At 40.5% G+C, this 18,825-nt stretch overlaps 1 protein-coding gene across 2 annotated transcripts in view; it reads left to right on the top strand.

The window, feature by feature from the left end:
- ttll7 (tubulin tyrosine ligase-like family, member 7) overlaps window positions 1-18,825 on the top strand; it is a 182,376-nt gene that overhangs the window by 101,778 nt on the left and 61,773 nt on the right. For both annotated transcript variants that reach the window (XM_020455543.2, XM_031800718.1), the window contains exon 18: window positions 1,255-1,335. In XM_020455543.2, coding sequence (XP_020311132.1) covers window positions 1,255-1,335 — 81 coding nt within the window. The remainder of the gene's footprint in view (window positions 1-1,254; window positions 1,336-18,825) is intronic.

Below are 18,825 nucleotides of genomic sequence, written 5' to 3'. Positions count from 1 at the left end.
TTAGAAGGATGACTAGCATTATACCCCAGGTTCTCGTGAACAGATTGATCCTACGTTTGTCATATTGTGCAGATAATTTGCGCCAGAACACGCACTTGAATTCACACATAACTCCATGCTAGACTCTTAGAAAAAAAATATGCTATCTAGAACCTAAAAGTGTTCTACGGATCTCCCCATAGGAGAACCCTTTGAAGAGTCTTTTTTGGTTCCAGATAGAACCCTCTTGGTTCCAGGAAGAATCTGGATCAGGTGGGCATAAATTAAAAGCTTATTCTATTGCCAACATGTGTATATAATCTTTCAAAAAATGTTACTGAATGTATCAAGAGTATTTTCAGATGTTGTTGTTGACAAATGCTGTGAAAATGCACATCAAATCAACAGTGTGATGTTTGAATTTAGTCTTGTGTCAGGTGAACTGTTGTGTCCTCATCTTTGGTCTGATAATTTCCCCATAATAAAGTTCTCCTTGTCATTTGCTACAACGGTCAATCATATGGTTTTTATAGTTCTTCTGTTAGAAACATTTCAATTTGGCCCTATCCATATAGGCCGAATTCGACGAGTGTAAGGGGTTTAAGGCCTTTCTTCACTGGACACCTTCACAGCCACACCATAAAAGAAGAAAATAAAAAATGCAGGTCAATTATAACCGTCCTAACACCAGACTCCACAGATTGACAGACGGCCATAGACTGTGAAAAGGTGCGGTGGTCTGAGGCGGCCGGGTCTATAGAATATTTTTTGGGGTTGTGCGTCTTGGATGAAAAGGCCTATTCGGTTGCAGCCGGCCTTGTTCGCAGTTCCCGGCGTCTCTACCGCAAGACATTGATTTAGTTTCCAAGGCTCAATGCAAATGCAGACCCTGAACTGTTTGAATACTTGAGTAACAATACCCCGCCGGCTCCATGGGCTGATTGCAGAAAATGAGGGATGAGATGGAGAGGGAGAATAGAAATGGGAGAGAAATGTTTTTTTTTGCTTCCATGAGCTGATTGCTGAGAACAGGGGGATGAGTGAGAGAGAGAAAGCTAGAGAAAGAGAGAAACACACACACACACACACACACATATAGGAAAAGGAGATCATTTTAATTTTTGTCTTCTTTCTTTGCAAAATGCTGCGGGGGGATCTTAAGTTCTTGTTCAAAGGCTACTCCTCTTTGCACAATGTCCCAACTGGTGAATAATACAGTAATTGTTGAGTTATTGTTGCAGATTGTTGATTTTATTCTGTGCTTTTATCTCTCAGATACTAGACAACTGGAAGTACCACAAACCCAAAGTGGCCTCTTACTGGCTGGTAAAGTTGGATTCCACCAAACAAAGGAAGGTGAGTGTCATCAAAGCCACTATCCTGATTTGGATAGTGGCTCTTGATTCTTAATGAAGATGAGAGATGGGGCTGGGGAAATGTACCCACTCTTTTATAACCTACAATATATGGGTATACAGTATATCATTTATTTAAATTGTCATTGGACAGCTGTAAATATTGCAGATTATACCTTTAATGCTTGTATTTGTTGTCATATTGAGACATTTAGTAATTCAGTATACCAGCGTTTCTGGATGTGTGCAGATTTATCAGTGAATGCTATCAAAAACATTTCATTCCATGCATTTCATTCCAAAAACATGCTCCTCCCTTCTGGCCTCCCCATTCAGTCCCCTTGACAGATCTGGTTAGGTGAAAGCAATATGGTAGAAACTAGGAGGAGCTGTTACTTACACCTGCCTTGTTGTCTCAGATCTGTTCAAGGGAGTGAATGATGACTGAGGGGGAGGGAGGAAGTGGCTATGCCTTGCATCACTGTCGTTGACAGCCTTAGCTAGACGTAGCAAGGAATAACAAGCAGTAAACAAAAACAAAGTCACATCTGAAATGACATGAATGTTGTTGATCTCATATGTGGGCTGTGGTGGTGGAATGTGCTAGAATGTATGCTACAGACTCTCTTGTCCCTGGGGCCTTTCTAATGAACACCATACATTGGCTGGGCTTCTAGCTATCCTAGCACTCTGCTATCTGATTAGCATTGGACGCTGCCTAGTGATGGTGGAGGTAGCAGTCAAATAGAGACAACGTTTTGCTCTATACCCTACGCTAGCCCATTAATAGTGCATCTCTACCTTTAGAAACACACATGCTCCTATATCGACACACACACATATGCCAGCACACACGGGAACACACACACACACATCATGGCCATCAGTAATAAGTCAAGAAATCAAAGGCTCCACAACAATAGCAATTACATTGCTCTGAAATGAAAGAGAATGGAAGGAGGGATGAGGGATCCCTCATTGACCGCCTGCAATCTCTGGTTCCTGTACTTCTCTTTCTGCCTTCATCAGATACTGCCTACCTACACACTGCCTGATTTCTGTGTGTGTGCGCGTGTGCATATTATGTGCTTCTTTTTGTATGCATTTGTGTGTGTATTGTGTGTGCATCGGCTTCCAAGTATACACAGCCAACTAAGAAAGAACATTCCCAGTAAACTGGAAACCTCAGGTTAAAACTAGAACAGTTAGAAAAGTTTCAGTAGAAACTTTGTTTTTCTTGCTCAGCTGGCTGAAAGTATGAATGGTAGTGGAAAACTGCTCGTTTTATAGTTATAGGATAGCCTAATGGATTATAAATATTGCTTTCCATTTATTGAATTGACATAAAATTGAACAACAAGATATAGGCTGTAGTTTGATGACTTCCATTAAACCCCAGGCTTGTCCCAAAGGCTTAGACTACAAATGGTGTAGTTTTCCAGAAGTATTTTTCGCACTTAGCGACCACTTTTTATCTTGTGCGTCTGTTGATGATTTTGATCCCACAATGTTGACAATTCTACAGGGGAAAACAACTCTCTTGATCCCACAATGTTGGCAATTCAACAGGGGGAAAGAACTCTGTTCATCCCGCAATGTTGACAATTCTACAGGGAAAACAACTCTCTTGATCCCACAATGTTGGCAATTCAACAGGGGGAAACAACTCTGTTCATCCCGCAATGTTGACAATTCTACAGGGGAAAACAACTCTCTTGATCCCACAATGTTGGCAATTATACAGGGGAAAACAACTCTGTTGATCCCACAATGTTGACAATTCTACAGTGGGGAAACAATTCTGTTGATCCCACAATGTTGGCAATTCTACATTGGAAAACAACTATGTTGATCCCACAATGTTGGCAATTATACAGTGGGAAACAACTCTGTTGATCCCACAACGTTGGAAATTCTACAGGGGAAACAACTCTGTTGATCCCACAATGTTGACACTTCTACAGGGGAAAACAACTCTGTTGATCCCACAATGTTGGCAATTCTACAGGGAAAACAACTCTGTTGATCCCACAATGTGGACACTTCTACAGCAGAAAACAACTATGTTGATCCCACAATGTTGACAATTCTACAGGGGAAAACAACTCTGTTGATCCCACCATGTTGGTAATTCTACAGGGGAAACAACTCTCAATGTTGATACCACAATGTTGACAATTCTACAAGGAAAACAACTCTTTGATCCCACAATGTTGGCAATTCTACAGGGGAAAAACAACTCTGTTGATCCCACAATGTTGACAATTCTACAGTGGGAAACAACTCTGTTGATTCCACAATGTTGGCAATTCTACAGGGGAAACCACTCTGTTGATCCCACAATGTTGACAATTCTACAGGGAAAACAACTCTGTTGATCCCACAATGTTGACAATTCTACAGGGGAAACAACTCTGTTGATCCCACAATGTTGGCAATTATACAGTGGGAAACAACTCTTAACTGTTTATCCCACAATGTTGACAATTCTACAGGGGAAAACAACTCTGTTGATCCCACAATGTTGGCAATTCTACAGTGGAAAACAACTCCGTTGATCCCACAATGTTGGCAATTCTACAGGGGAAAACAACTCTGTTGATCCCACAATGTTGGCAATTCTACAGGGGAAACAACTCTGTTGATCCCACAATGTGGACAATTCTACAGGGGAAACAACTCTGTTGATCCCACAATGTTGACAATTCTACAGGGGAAACAACTATGTTGATCCCACAATGTTGACAATTCTACAGGGGAAAACAACTCTGTTGATCCCACAATGTTGGTAATTCTACAGGGGAAACAACTCTCAATGTTGATACCACAATGTTGACAATTCTACAAGGAAAACAACACTGTTGATCCCACTATGTTGACAATTCTACAAGGGAAACAACTCTGTTGATCCCACAATGTTGGCAATTCTACAGGGGAAACAACTCTTAACTGTTTATCCCACAATGTTGACAATTCTACAGGGGAAAACAACTCTGTTTATCCCACAATGTTGGCAATTCTACATGGGAAAACAACTCTGTTGATCCCACAATGTTGGAAATACTACAGGGGAAAACAACTCTGTTGATCCCACAATGTTGACAATTCTACAGGGGAAAACAACTCTGTTGATCCCACAATGTTGACAATTCTACAGGGGAAAGCAACTCTGTTGATCCCACAATGTTGGAAATTCTACAGGGAAAACAACTCTGTTGATCCCACAATGTTGGTAATTCTACAGGGGAAACAACTCTCAATGTTGATACCACAATGTTGACAATTCTACAGGGGAAACAACTCTTAACTGTTTATCCCACAATGTTGACAATTCTACAGGGGAAAACAACTCTGTTGATCCCACAATGTTGTCAATTCTACAGTGGAAAACAACTCCGTTGATCCCACAATGTTGGCAATTCTACAGGGGAAAACAACTCTGTTGATCCCACAATGTTGGCAATTCTACAGGGGAAACAACTCTGTTGATCCCACAATGTGGACAATTCTACAGGGGAAACAACTCTGTTGATCCCACAATGTTGACAATTCTACAGGGGAAACAACTATGTTGATCCCACAATGTTGACAATTCTACAGGGGAAACAACTCTGTTGATCCCACAATGTTGACAATTCTACAGGGGAAACAACTCTGTTGATCCCACAATGTTGGCAATTATACAGTGGGAAACAACTCTAACTGTTGATCCCACAATGTTGGCAATACTACAGGGGAAACAACTCTTAACTGTTTATCCCACAATGTTGACAATTCTACAGGGGAAAACAACTCTGTTGATCCCACAATGTTGGCAATTCTACAGTGGATAACAACTCCGTTGATCCCACAATGTTGGCAATTCTACAGGGGAAAACAACTCTGTTGATCCCACAATGTTGGCAATTCTACAGGGGAAACAACTCTGTTGATCCCACAATGTGGACAATTCTACAGGGGAAACAACTCTGTTGATCCCACAATGTTGACAATTCTACAGGGGAACCAACTATGTTGATCCCACAATGTTGACAATTCTACAGGGGAAAACAACTCTGTTGATCCCACAATGTTGGCAATTCTACAGGGGAAAACAACTCTGTTGATCCCACAATGTTGGAAATTCTACAGGGGAAAACAACTCTGTTGATCCCACAATGTTGACAATTCTACAGGGGAAAACAACTCTGTTGATCCCACAATGTTGGCAATTCTACAGGGGAAACAACTCTGTTTATCCCACAATGTTTGCAATTATACAGTGGGAAACAACTCTGTTGATCCCACAATGTTGGCAATTCTACAGGGGAAAACAACTATGTTGATCCCACAATGTTGACAATTCTACAGGGGAAACAACTATCAATGTTGATACCACATTTTTGACAATTCTACAGGGAAAACAACTCTGTTGATCCCACAATGTTGACAATTCTACAGGGGAAACAACTATCAATGTTGATACCACATTTTTGACAATTCTACAGGGGAAACAACTCTGTTTATCCCACAATGTTTGCAATTATACAGTGGGAAACAACTCTGTTGATCCCACAATGTTGGCAATTCTAAAGGGGAAACAACTCTAAATGTTTATCCCACAATGTTGACAATTCTACAGGGGAAAACAGCTCTCTTGATCCCACAATGTTGGCAATTCTACAGGGGGAAACAACTCTGTTCATCCCGCAATTTTGACAATTCTACAGGGAAAACAACTCTGTTGATCCCACAATGTTGGCAATTATACAGTGCGAAACAACTCTGTTGATCCCACAATGTTGGCAATTCTACAGGGGAAACAACTATCAATGTTGATACCACATTTTTGACAATTCTACAGGGAAACCAACTCTGTTGATCCCACAATGTTGACAATTCTACAGGGGAAAACAACTCTGTTGATCCCACAATGTTGGAAATTCTACAGGGGAAAACAACTCTGTTGATCCCACAATGTTGACAATTCTACAGGGGAAAACAACTCTGTTGATCCCACAATGTTGGCAATTCTACAGGGGAAACAACTCTGTTTATCCCACAATGTTTGCAATTATACAGTGGGAAACAACTCTGTTGATCCCACAATGTTGGCAATTCTAAAGGGGAAACAACTCTAAATGTTTATCCCACAATGTTGACAATTCTACAGGGGAAAACAGCTCTCTTGATCCCACAATGTTGGCAATTCTACAGGGGGAAACAACTCTGTTCATCCCGCAATTTTGACAATTCTACAGGGAAAACAACTCTGTTGATCCCACAATGTTGGCAATTATACAGTGCGAAACAACTCTGTTGATCCCACAATGTTGGCAATTCTACAGGGGAAACAACTCTGTTTATCCCACAATGTTTGCAATTATACAGTGGGAAACAACTCTGTTGATCCCACAATGTTTGCAATTATACAGGGGAAAACAGCTCTCTTGATCCCACAATGTTGGCAATTATACAGTGCGAAACAACTCTGTTGATCCCACAATGTTGGCAATTCTACATTGGAAAACAACTATGTTGATCTCACAATGTTGACAATTCTACAGGGGAAAACAACTCTGTTGATCCCACAATGTTGGAAATACTGCAGGGGAAAACAACTCTGTTGATCCCACAAGGTTGACAATTCTATAGGGGAAAGCAACTCTGTTGATCCCACAATGTTGGAAATTCTACAGGGGAAAACAACTCTGTTGATCCCACAATGTTGGAAATTCTACAGGGAAAACAACTCTGTTGATCCCACAATGTGGACACTTCTACAGCGGAAAACAACTATGTTGATCCCACTATGTTGACAATTCTACAAGGGAAACAACTCTGTTTATCCCACAATGTTGACAGTTCTACAGTGGGAAACAACTCTGTTGATCCCACAATGTTGGCAATTCTACAGGGGAAACAACTCTAAATGTTTATCCCACAATGTTGACAATTCTACAGGGGAAAACAACTCTGTTGACCCCACAATGTTGGCAATTCTACAGGGGAAACAACTCTGTTTATCCCACAATGTTTGCAATTATACAGTGGGAAACAACTCTGTTGATCCCACAATGTTGGCAATTCTAAAGGGGAAACAACTCTAAATGTTTATCCCACAATGTTGACAATTCTACAGGGGAAAACAGCTCTCTTGATCCCACAATGTTGGCAATTCTACAGGGGGAAACAACTCTGTTCATCCCGCAATTTTGACAATTCTACAGGGAAAACAACTCTGTTGATCCCACAATGTTGGCAATTATACAGTGCGAAACAACTCTGTTGATCCCACAATGTTGGCAATTCTACAGGGGAAACAACTATCAATGTTGATACCACATTTTTGACAATTCTACAGGGAAAACAACTCTGTTGATCCCACAATGTTGACAATTCTACAGGGCGAAACAACTCTGTTGATCCCACAATGTTGGCAATTCTACAGGGGAAAACAACTCTGTTGATCCCACAATGTTGGAAATTCTACAGGGGAAAACAACTCTGTTGATCCCACAATGTTGACAATTCTACAGGGGAAAACAACTCTGTTGATCCCACAATGTTGGCAATTCTACAGGGGAAACAACTCTGTTTATCCCACAATGTTTGCAATTATACAGTGGGAAACAACTCTGTTGATCCCACAATGTTGGCAATTCTAAAGGGGAAACAACTCTAAATGTTTATCCCACAATGTTGACAATTCTACAGGGGAAAACAGCTCTCTTGATCCCACAATGTTGGCAATTCTATAGGGGGAAACAACTCTGTTCATCCCGCAATTTTGACAATTCTACAGGGAAAACAACTCTGTTGATCCCACAATGTTGGCAATTATACAGTGCGAAACAACTCTGTTGATCCCACAATGTTGGCAATTCTACAGGGGAAACAACTCTGTTTATCCCACAATGTTTGCAATTATACAGTGGGAAACAACTCTGTTGATCCCACAATGTTGGCAATTCTAAAGGGGAAACAACTCTAAATGTTTATCCCACAATGTTGACAATTCTACAGGGGAAAACAGCTCTCTTGATCCCACAATGTTGGCAATTATACAGTGCGAAACAACTCTGTTGATCCCACAATGTTGGCAATTCTACATTGGAAAACAACTATGTTGATCTCACAATGTTGACAATTCTACAGGGGAAAACAACTCTGTTGATCCCACAATGTTGGAAATACTACAGGGGAAAACAACTCTGTTGATCCCACAAGGTTGACAATTCTATAGGGGAAAGCAACTCTGTTGATCCCACAATGTTGGAAATTCTACAGGGGAAAACAACTCTGTTGATCCCACAATGTTGGAAATTCTACAGGGAAAACAACTCTGTTGATCCCACAATGTGGACACTTCTACAGCGGAAAACAACTATGTTGATCCCACTATGTTGACAATTCTACAAGGGAAACAACTCTGTTTATCCCACAATGTTGACAGTTCTACAGGGGAAAACAACTCTGTTTATCCCACAATGTTGGCAATTATACAGTGGGAAACAACTCTTTTGATCCCACAATGTTGGCAATTCTACAGGGGAAACAACTCTAAATGTTTATCCCACAATGTTGACAATTCTACAGGGGAAAACAACTCTGTTGATCCCACAATGTTGGCAATTCTACAGGGGAAACAACTCTGTTTATCCCACAATGTTTGCAATTATACAGTGGGAAACAACTCTGTTGATCCCACAATGTTGGCAATTCTAAAGGGGAAACAACTCTAAATGTTTATCCCACAATGTTGACAATTCTACAGGGGAAAACAGCTCTCTTGATCCCACAATGTTGGCAATTCTACAGGGGGAAACAACTCTGTTCATCCCGCAATTTTGACAATTCTACAGGGAAAACAACTCTGTTGATCCCACAATGTTGGCAATTATACAGTGCGAAACAACTCTGTTGATCCCACAATGTTGGCAATTCTACAGGGGAAACAACTCTGTTTATCCCACAATGTTTGCAATTATACAGTGGGAAACAACTCTGTTGATCCCACAATGTTGGCAATTCTAAAGGGGAAACAACTCTAAATGTTTATCCCACAATGTTGACAATTCTACAGGGGAAAACAGCTCTCTTGTTCCCACAATGTTGGCAATTATACAGTGCGAAACAACTCTGTTGATCCCACAATGTTGGCAATTCTACATTGGAAAACAACTATGTTGATCTCACAATGTTGACAATTCTACAGGGGAAAACAACTCTGTTGATCCCACAATGTTGGAAATACTACAGGGGAAAACAACTCTGTTGATCCCACAAGGTTGACAATTCTATAGGGGAAAGCAACTCTGTTGATCCCACAATGTTGGAAATTCTACAGGGGAAAACAACTCTGTTGATCCCACAATGTTGGAAATTCTACAGGGAAAACAACTCTGTTGATCCCACAATGTGGACACTTCTACAGCGGAAAACAACTATGTTGATCCCACTATGTTGACAATTCTACAAGGGAAACAACTCTGTTTATCCCACAATGTTTGCAATTATACAGTGGGAAACAACTCTGTTGATCCCACAATGTTGGCAATTCTAAAGGGGAAACAACTCTAAATGTTTATCCCACAATGTTGACAATTCTACAGGGGAAAACAGCTCTCTTGATCCCACAATGTTGGCAATTATACAGTGCGAAACAACTCTGTTGATCCCACAATGTTGGCAATTCTACATTGGAAAACAACTATGTTGATCTCACAATGTTGACAATTCTACAGGGGAAAACAACTCTGTTGATCCCACAATGTTGGAAATACTACAGGGGAAAACAACTCTGTTGATCCCACAAGGTTGACAATTCTATAGGGGAAAGCAACTCTGTTGATCCCACAATGTTGGAAATTCTACAGGGGAAAACAACTCTGTTGATCCCACAATGTTGGAAATTCTACAGGGAAAACAACTCTGTTGATCCCACAATGTGGACACTTCTACAGCGGAAAACAACTATGTTGATCCCACTATGTTGACAATTCTACAAGGGAAACAACTCTGTTTATCCCACAATGTTGACAGTTCTACAGGGGAAAACAACTCTGTTTATCCCACAATGTTGGCAATTATACAGTGGGAAACAACTCTTTTGATCCCACAATGTTGGCAATTCTACAGGGGAAACAACTCTAAATGTTTATCCCACAATGTTGACAATTCTACAGGGGAAAACAACTCTGTTGATCCCACAATGTTGGCAATTCTACAGGGGAAACAACTCTGTTTATCCCACAATGTTTGCAATTATACAGTGGGAAACAACTCTGTTGATCCCACAATGTTGGCAATTCTAAAGGGGAAACAACTCTAAATGTTTATCCCACAATGTTGACAATTCTACAGGGGAAAACAGCTCTCTTGATCCCACAATGTTGGCAATTCTACAGGGGGAAACAACTCTGTTCATCCCGCAATTTTGACAATTCTACAGGGAAAACAACTCTGTTGATCCCACAATGTTGGCAATTATACAGTGCGAAACAACTCTGTTGATCCCACAATGTTGGCAATTCTACAGGGGAAACAACTCTGTTTATCCCACAATGTTTGCAATTATACAGTGGGAAACAACTCTGTTGATCCCACAATGTTGGCAATTCTAAAGGGGAAACAACTCTAAATGTTTATCCCACAATGTTGACAATTCTACAGGGGAAAACAGCTCTCTTGATCCCACAATGTTGGCAATTATACAGTGCGAAACAACTCTGTTGATCCCACAATGTTGGAAATACTACAGGGGAAAACAACTCTGTTGATCCCACAAGGTTGACAATTCTATAGGGGAAAGCAACTCTGTTGATCCCACAATGTTGGAAATTCTACAGGGGAAAACAACTCTGTTGATCCCACAATGTTGGAAATTCTACAGGGAAAACAACTCTGTTGATCCCACAATGTGGACACTTCTACAGCGGAAAACAACTATGTTGATCCCACTATGTTGACAATTCTACAAGGGAAACAACTCTGTTTATCCCACAATGTTGACAGTTCTACAGGGGAAAACAACTCTGTTTATCCCACAATGTTGGCAATTATACAGTGGGAAACAACTCTGTTGATCCCACAATGTTGGCAATTCTACAGGGGAAACAACTCTAAATGTTTATCCCACAATGTTGACAATTCTACAGGGGAAAACAACTCTGTTGATCCCACAATGTTGGCAATTCTACAGGGGAAACAACTCTGTTTATCCCACAATGTTTGCAATTATACAGTGGGAAACAACTCTGTTGATCCCACAATGTTGGCAATTCTAAAGGGGAAACAACTCTAAATGTTTATCCCACAATGTTGACAATTCTACAGGGGAAAACAGCTCTCTTGATCCCACAATGTTGGCAATTCTACAGGGGGAAACAACTCTGTTCATCCCGCAATTTTGACAATTCTACAGGGAAAACAACTCTGTTGATCCCACAATGTTGGCAATTATACAGTGCGAAACAACTCTGTTGATCCCACAATGTTGGCAATTCTACAGGGGAAACAACTCTGTTTATCCCACAATGTTTGCAATTATACAGTGGGAAACAACTCTGTTGATCCCACAATGTTGGCAATTATACAGTGCGAAACAACTCTGTTGATCCCACAATGTTGGCAATTCTACAGGGGAAACAACTCTGTTTATCCCACAATGTTTGCAATTATACAGTGGGAAACAACTCTGTTGATCCCACAATGTTGGCAATTCTAAAGTTGAAACAACTCTAAATGTTTATCCCACAATGTTGACAATTCTACAGGGGAAAACAGCTCTCTTGATCCCACAATGTTGGCAATTATACAGTGCGAAACAACTCTGTTGATCCCACAATGTTGGCAATTCTACATTGGAAAACAACTATGTTGATCTCACAATGTTGACAATTCTACAGGGGAAAACAACTCTGTTGATCCCACAATGTTGGAAATACTACAGGGGAAAACAACTCTGTTGATCCCACAAGGTTGACAATTCTATAGGGGAAAGCAACTCTGTTGATCCCACAATGTTGGAAATTCTACAGGGGAAAACAACTCTGTTGATCCCACAATGTTGGAAATTCTACAGGGAAAACAACTCTGTTGATCCCACAATGTGGACACTTCTACAGCGGAAAACAACTATGTTGATCCCACTATGTTGACAATTCTACAAGGGAAACAACTCTGTTTATCCCACAATGTTGACAGTTCTACAGGGGAAAACAACTCTGTTTATCCCACAATGTTGGCAATTATACAGTGGGAAACAACTATGTTGATCCCACAATGTTGGCAATTCTACAGGGGAAACAACTCTAAATGTTTATCCCACAATGTTGACAATTCTACAGGGGAAAACAACTCTGTTGATCCCACAATGTTGGCAATTCTACAGGGGAAACAACTCTGTTTATCCCACAATGTTTGCAATTATACAGTGGGAAACAACTCTGTTGATCCCACAATGTTGGCAATTCTAAAGGGGAAACAACTCTAAATGTTTATCCCACAATGTTGACAATTCTACAGGGGAAAACAGCTCTCTTGATCCCACAATGTTGGCAATTCTACAGGGGGAAACAACTCTGTTCATCCCGCAATTTTGACAATTCTACAGGGAAAACAACTCTGTTGATCCCACAATGTTGGCAATTATACAGTGCGAAACAACTCTGTTGATCCCACAATGTTGGCAATTCTACAGGGGAAACAACTCTGTTTATCCCACAATGTTTGCAATTATACAGTGGGAAACAACTCTGTTGATCCCACAATGTTGGCAATTCTAAAGGGGAAACAACTCTAAATGTTTATCCCACAATGTTGACAATTCTACAGGGGAAAACAGCTCTCTTGATCCCACAATGTTGGCAATTATACAGTGCGAAACAACTCTGTTGATCCCACAATGTTGGCAATTCTACATTGGAAAACAACTATGTTGATCTCACAATGTTGACAATTCTACAGGGGAAAACAACTCTGTTGATCCCACAATGTTGGAAATACTACAGGGGAAAACAACTCTGTTGATCCCACAAGGTTGACAATTCTATAGGGGAAAGCAACTCTGTTGATCCCACAATGTTGGAAATACTACAGGGGAAAACAACTCTGTTGATCCCACAAGGTTGACAATTCTATAGGGGAAAGCAACTCTGTTGATCCCACAATGTTGGAAATTCTACAGGGGAAAACAACTCTGTTGATCCCACAATGTTGGAAATTCTACAGGGAAAACAACTCTGTTGATCCCACAATGTGGACACTTCTACAGCGGAAAACAACTATGTTGATCCCACTATGTTGACAATTCTACAAGGGAAACAACTCTGTTTATCCCACAATGTTTGCAATTATACAGTGGGAAACAACTCTGTTGATCCCACAATGTTGGCAATTCTAAAGGGGAAACAACTCTAAATGTTTATCCCACAATGTTGACAATTCTACAGGGGAAAACAGCTCTCTTGATCCCACAATGTTGGCAATTATACAGTGCGAAACAACTCTGTTGATCCCACAATGTTGGCAATTCTACATTGGAAAACAACTATGTTGATCTCACAATGTTGACAATTCTACAGGGGAAAACAACTCTGTTGATCCCACAATGTTGGAAATACTACAGGGGAAAACAACTCTGTTGATCCCACAAGGTTGACAATTCTATAGGGGAAAGCAACTCTGTTGATCCCACAATGTTGGAAATTCTACAGGGGAAAACAACTCTGTTGATCCCACAATGTTGGAAATTCTACAGGGAAAACAACTCTGTTGATCCCACAATGTGGACACTTCTACAGCGGAAAACAACTATGTTGATCCCACTATGTTGACAATTCTACAAGGGAAACAACTCTGTTTATCCCACAATGTTGACAGTTCTACAGGGGAAAACAACTCTGTTTATCCCACAATGTTGGCAATTATACAGTGGGAAACAACTCTTTTGATCCCACAATGTTGGCAATTCTACAGGGGAAACAACTCTAAATGTTTATCCCACAATGTTGACAATTCTACAGGGGAAAACAACTCTGTTGATCCCACAATGTTGGCAATTCTACAGGGGAAACAACTCTGTTTATCCCACAATGTTTGCAATTATACAGTGGGAAACAACTCTGTTGATCCCACAATGTTGGCAATTCTAAAGGGGAAACAACTCTAAATGTTTATCCCACAATGTTGACAATTCTACAGGGGAAAACAGCTCTCTTGATCCCACAATGTTGGCAATTCTACAGGGGGAAACAACTCTGTTCATCCCGCAATTTTGACAATTCTACAGGGAAAACAACTCTGTTGATCCCACAATGTTGGCAATTATACAGTGCGAAACAACTCTGTTGATCCCACAATGTTGGCAATTCTACAGGGGAAACAACTCTGTTTATCCCACAATGTTTGCAATTATACAGTGGGAAACAACTCTGTTGATCCCACAATGTTGGCAATTCTAAAGGGGAAACAACTCTAAATGTTTATCCCACAATGTTGACAATTCTACAGGGGAAAACAGCTCTCTTGATCCCACAATGTTGGCAATTATACAGTGCGAAACAACTCTGTTGATCCCACAATGTTGGCAATTCTACATTGGAAAACAACTATGTTGATCTCACAATGTTGACAATTCTACAGGGGAAAACAACTCTGTTGATCCCACAATGTTGGAAATACTACAGGGGAAAACAACTCTGTTGATCCCACAAGGTTGACAATTCTATAGGGGAAAGCAACTCTGTTGATCCCACAATGTTGGAAATTCTACAGGGGAAAACAACTCTGTTGATCCCACAATGTTGGAAATTCTACAGGGAAAACAACTCTGTTGATCCCACAATGTGGACACTTCTACAGCGGAAAACAACTATGTTGATCCCACTATGTTGACAATTCTACAAGGGAAACAACTCTGTTTATCCCACAATGTTGACAGTTCTACAGGGGAAAACAACTCTGTTTATCCCACAATGTTGGCAATTATACAGTGGGAAACAACTCTGTTGATCCCACAATGTTGGCAATTCTACAGGGGAAACAACTCTAAATGTTTATCCCACAATGTTGACAATTCTACAGGGGAAAACAACTCTGTTGATCCCACAATGTTGGCAATTCTACAGGGGAAACAACTCTGTTTATCCCACAATGTTTGCAATTATACAGTGGGAAACAACTCTGTTGATCCCACAATGTTGGCAATTCTAAAGGGGAAACAACTCTAAATGTTTATCCCACAATGTTGACAATTCTACAGGGGAAAACAGCTCTCTTGATCCCACAATGTTGGCAATTCTACAGGGGGAAACAACTCTGTTCATCCCGCAATTTTGACAATTCTACAGGGAAAACAACTCTGTTGATCCCACAATGTTGGCAATTATACAGTGCGAAACAACTCTGTTGATCCCACAATGTTGGCAATTCTACAGGGGAAACAACTCTGTTTATCCCACAATGTTTGCAATTATACAGTGGGAAACAACTCTGTTGATCCCACAATGTTGGCAATTCTAAAGTTGAAACAACTCTAAATGTTTATCCCACAATGTTGACAATTCTACAGGGGAAAACAGCTCTCTTTGATCCCACAATGTTGGCAATTATACAGTGCGAAACAACTCTGTTGATCCCACAATGTTGGCAATTCTACATTGGAAAACAACTATGTTGATCTCACAATGTTGACAATTCTACAGGGGAAAACAACTCTGTTGATCCCACAATGTTGGAAATACTACAGGGGAAAACAACTCTGTTGATCCCACAAGGTTGACAATTCTATAGGGGAAAGCAACTCTGTTGATCCCACAATGTTGGAAATTCTACAGGGGAAAACAACTCTGTTGATCCCACAATGTTGGAAATTCTACAGGGAAAACAACTCTGTTGATCCCACAATGTGGACACTTCTACAGCGGAAAACAACTATGTTGATCCCACTATGTTGACAATTCTACAAGGGAAACAACTCTGTTTATCCCACAATGTTGACAGTTCTACAGGGGAAAACAACTCTGTTTATCCCACAATGTTGGCAATTATACAGTGGGAAACAACTATGTTGATCCCACAATGTTGGCAATTCTACAGGGGAAACAACTCTAAATGTTTATCCCACAATGTTGACAATTCTACAGGGGAAAACAACTCTGTTGATCCCACAATATTGGCAATTCTACAGGGGAAACAACTCTGTTTATCCCACAATGTTTGCAATTATACAGTGGGAAACAACTCTGTTGATCCCACAATGTTGGCAATTCTAAAGGGGAAACAACTCTAAATGTTTATCCCACAATGTTGACAATTCTACAGGGGAAAACAGCTCTCTTGATCCCACAATGTTGGCAATTCTACAGGGGGAAACAACTCTGTTCATCCCGCAATTTTGACAATTCTACAGGGAAAACAACTCTGTTGATCCCACAATGTTGGCAATTATACAGTGCGAAACAACTCTGTTGATCCCACAATGTTGGCAATTCTACAGGGGAAACAACTCTGTTTATCCCACAATGTTTGCAATTATACAGTGGGAAACAACTCTGTTGATCCCACAATGTTGGCAATTCTAAAGGGGAAACAACTCTAAATGTTTATCCCACAATGTTGACAATTCTACAGGGGAAAACAGCTCTCTTGATCCCACAATGTTGGCAATTATACAGTGCGAAACAACTCTGTTGATCCCACAATGTTGGCAATTCTACATTGGAAAACAACTATGTTGATCTCACAATGTTGACAATTCTACAGGGGAAAACAACTCTGTTGATCCCACAATGTTGGAAATACTACAGGGGAAAACAACTCTGTTGATCCCACAAGGTTGACAATTCTATAGGGGAAAGCAACTCTGTTGATCCCACAATGTTGGAAATTCTACAGGGGAAAACAACTCTGTTGATCCCACAATGTTGGAAATTCTACAGGGAAAACAACTCTGTTGATCCCACAATGTGGACACTTCTACAGCGGAAAACAACTATGTTGATCCCACTATGTTGACAATTCTACAAGGGAAACAACTCTGTTTATCCCACAATGTTGACAGTTCTACAGGGGAAAACAACTCTGTTTATCCCACAATGTTGGCAATTATACAGTGGGAAACAACTCTGTTGATCCCACAATGTTGGCAATTCTACAGGGGAAACAACTCTAAATGTTTATCCCACAATGTTGACAATTCTACAGGGGAAAACAACTCTGTTGATCCCACAATGTTGGCAATTCTACAGGGGAAACAACTCTGTTTATCCCACAATGTTTGCAATTATACAGTGGGAAACAACTCTGTTGATCCCACAATGTTGGCAATTCTAAAGGGGAAACAACTCTAAATGTTTATCCCACAATGTTGACAATTCTACAGGGGAAAACAGCTCTCTTGATCCCACAATGTTGGCAATTCTACAGGGGGAAACAACTCTGTTCATCCCGCAATTTTGACAATTCTACAGGGAAAACAACTCTGTTGATCCCACAATGTTGGCAATTATACAGTGCGAAACAACTCTGTTGATCCCACAATGTTGGCAATTCTACAGGGGAAACAACTCTGTTTATCCCACAATGTTTGCAATTATACAGTGGGAAACAACTCTGTTGATCCCACAATGTTGGCAATTCTAAAGGGGAAACAACTCTAAATGTTTATCCCACAATGTTGACAATTCTACAGGGGAAAACAGCTCTCTTGATCCCACAATGTTGGCAATTATACAGTGCGAAACAACTCTGTTGATCCCACAATGTTGGCAATTCTACATTGGAAAACAACTATGTTGATCTCACAATGTTGACAATTCTACAGGGGAAAACAACTCTGTTGATCCCACAATGTTGGAAATACTACAGGGGAAAACAACTCTGTTCATCCCGCAATTTTGACAATTCTACAGGGAAAACAACTCTGTTGATCCCACAATGTTGGCAATTATACAGTGCGAAACAACTCTGTTGATCCCACAATGTTGGCAATTCTACAGGGGAAACAACTCTGTTTATCCCACAATGTTTGCAATTATACAGTGGGAAACAACTCTGTTGATCCCACAATGTTGGCAATTCTAAAGGGGAAACAACTCTAAATGTTTATCCCACAATGTTGACAATTCTACAGGGGAAAACAGCTCTCTTGATCCCACAATGTTGGCAATTATACAGTGCGAAACAACTCTGTTGATCCCACAATGTTGGCAATTCTACATTGGAAAACAACTATGTTGATCTCACAATGTTGACAATTCTACAGGGGAAAACAACTCTGTTGATCCCACAATGTTGGAAATACTACAGGGGAAAACAACTCTGTTGATCCCACAAGGTTGACAATTCTATAGGGGAAAGCAACTCTGTTGATCCCACAATGTTGGAAATTCTACAGGGGAAAACAACTCTGTTGATCCCACAATGTTGGAAATTCTACAGGGAAAACAACTCTGTTGATCCCACAATGTGGACACTTCTACAGCGGAAAACAACTATGTTGATCCCA

This window comes from Oncorhynchus kisutch, linkage group LG21 (genome assembly GCF_002021735.2).
Source record: "Oncorhynchus kisutch isolate 150728-3 linkage group LG21, Okis_V2, whole genome shotgun sequence".
NCBI classification, from domain to species: domain Eukaryota; kingdom Metazoa; phylum Chordata; class Actinopteri; order Salmoniformes; family Salmonidae; genus Oncorhynchus; species Oncorhynchus kisutch.
The sequence above is the reverse complement of the archived record's forward strand: the minus strand, read 5'-3'. Positions and strand labels throughout refer to the sequence as shown.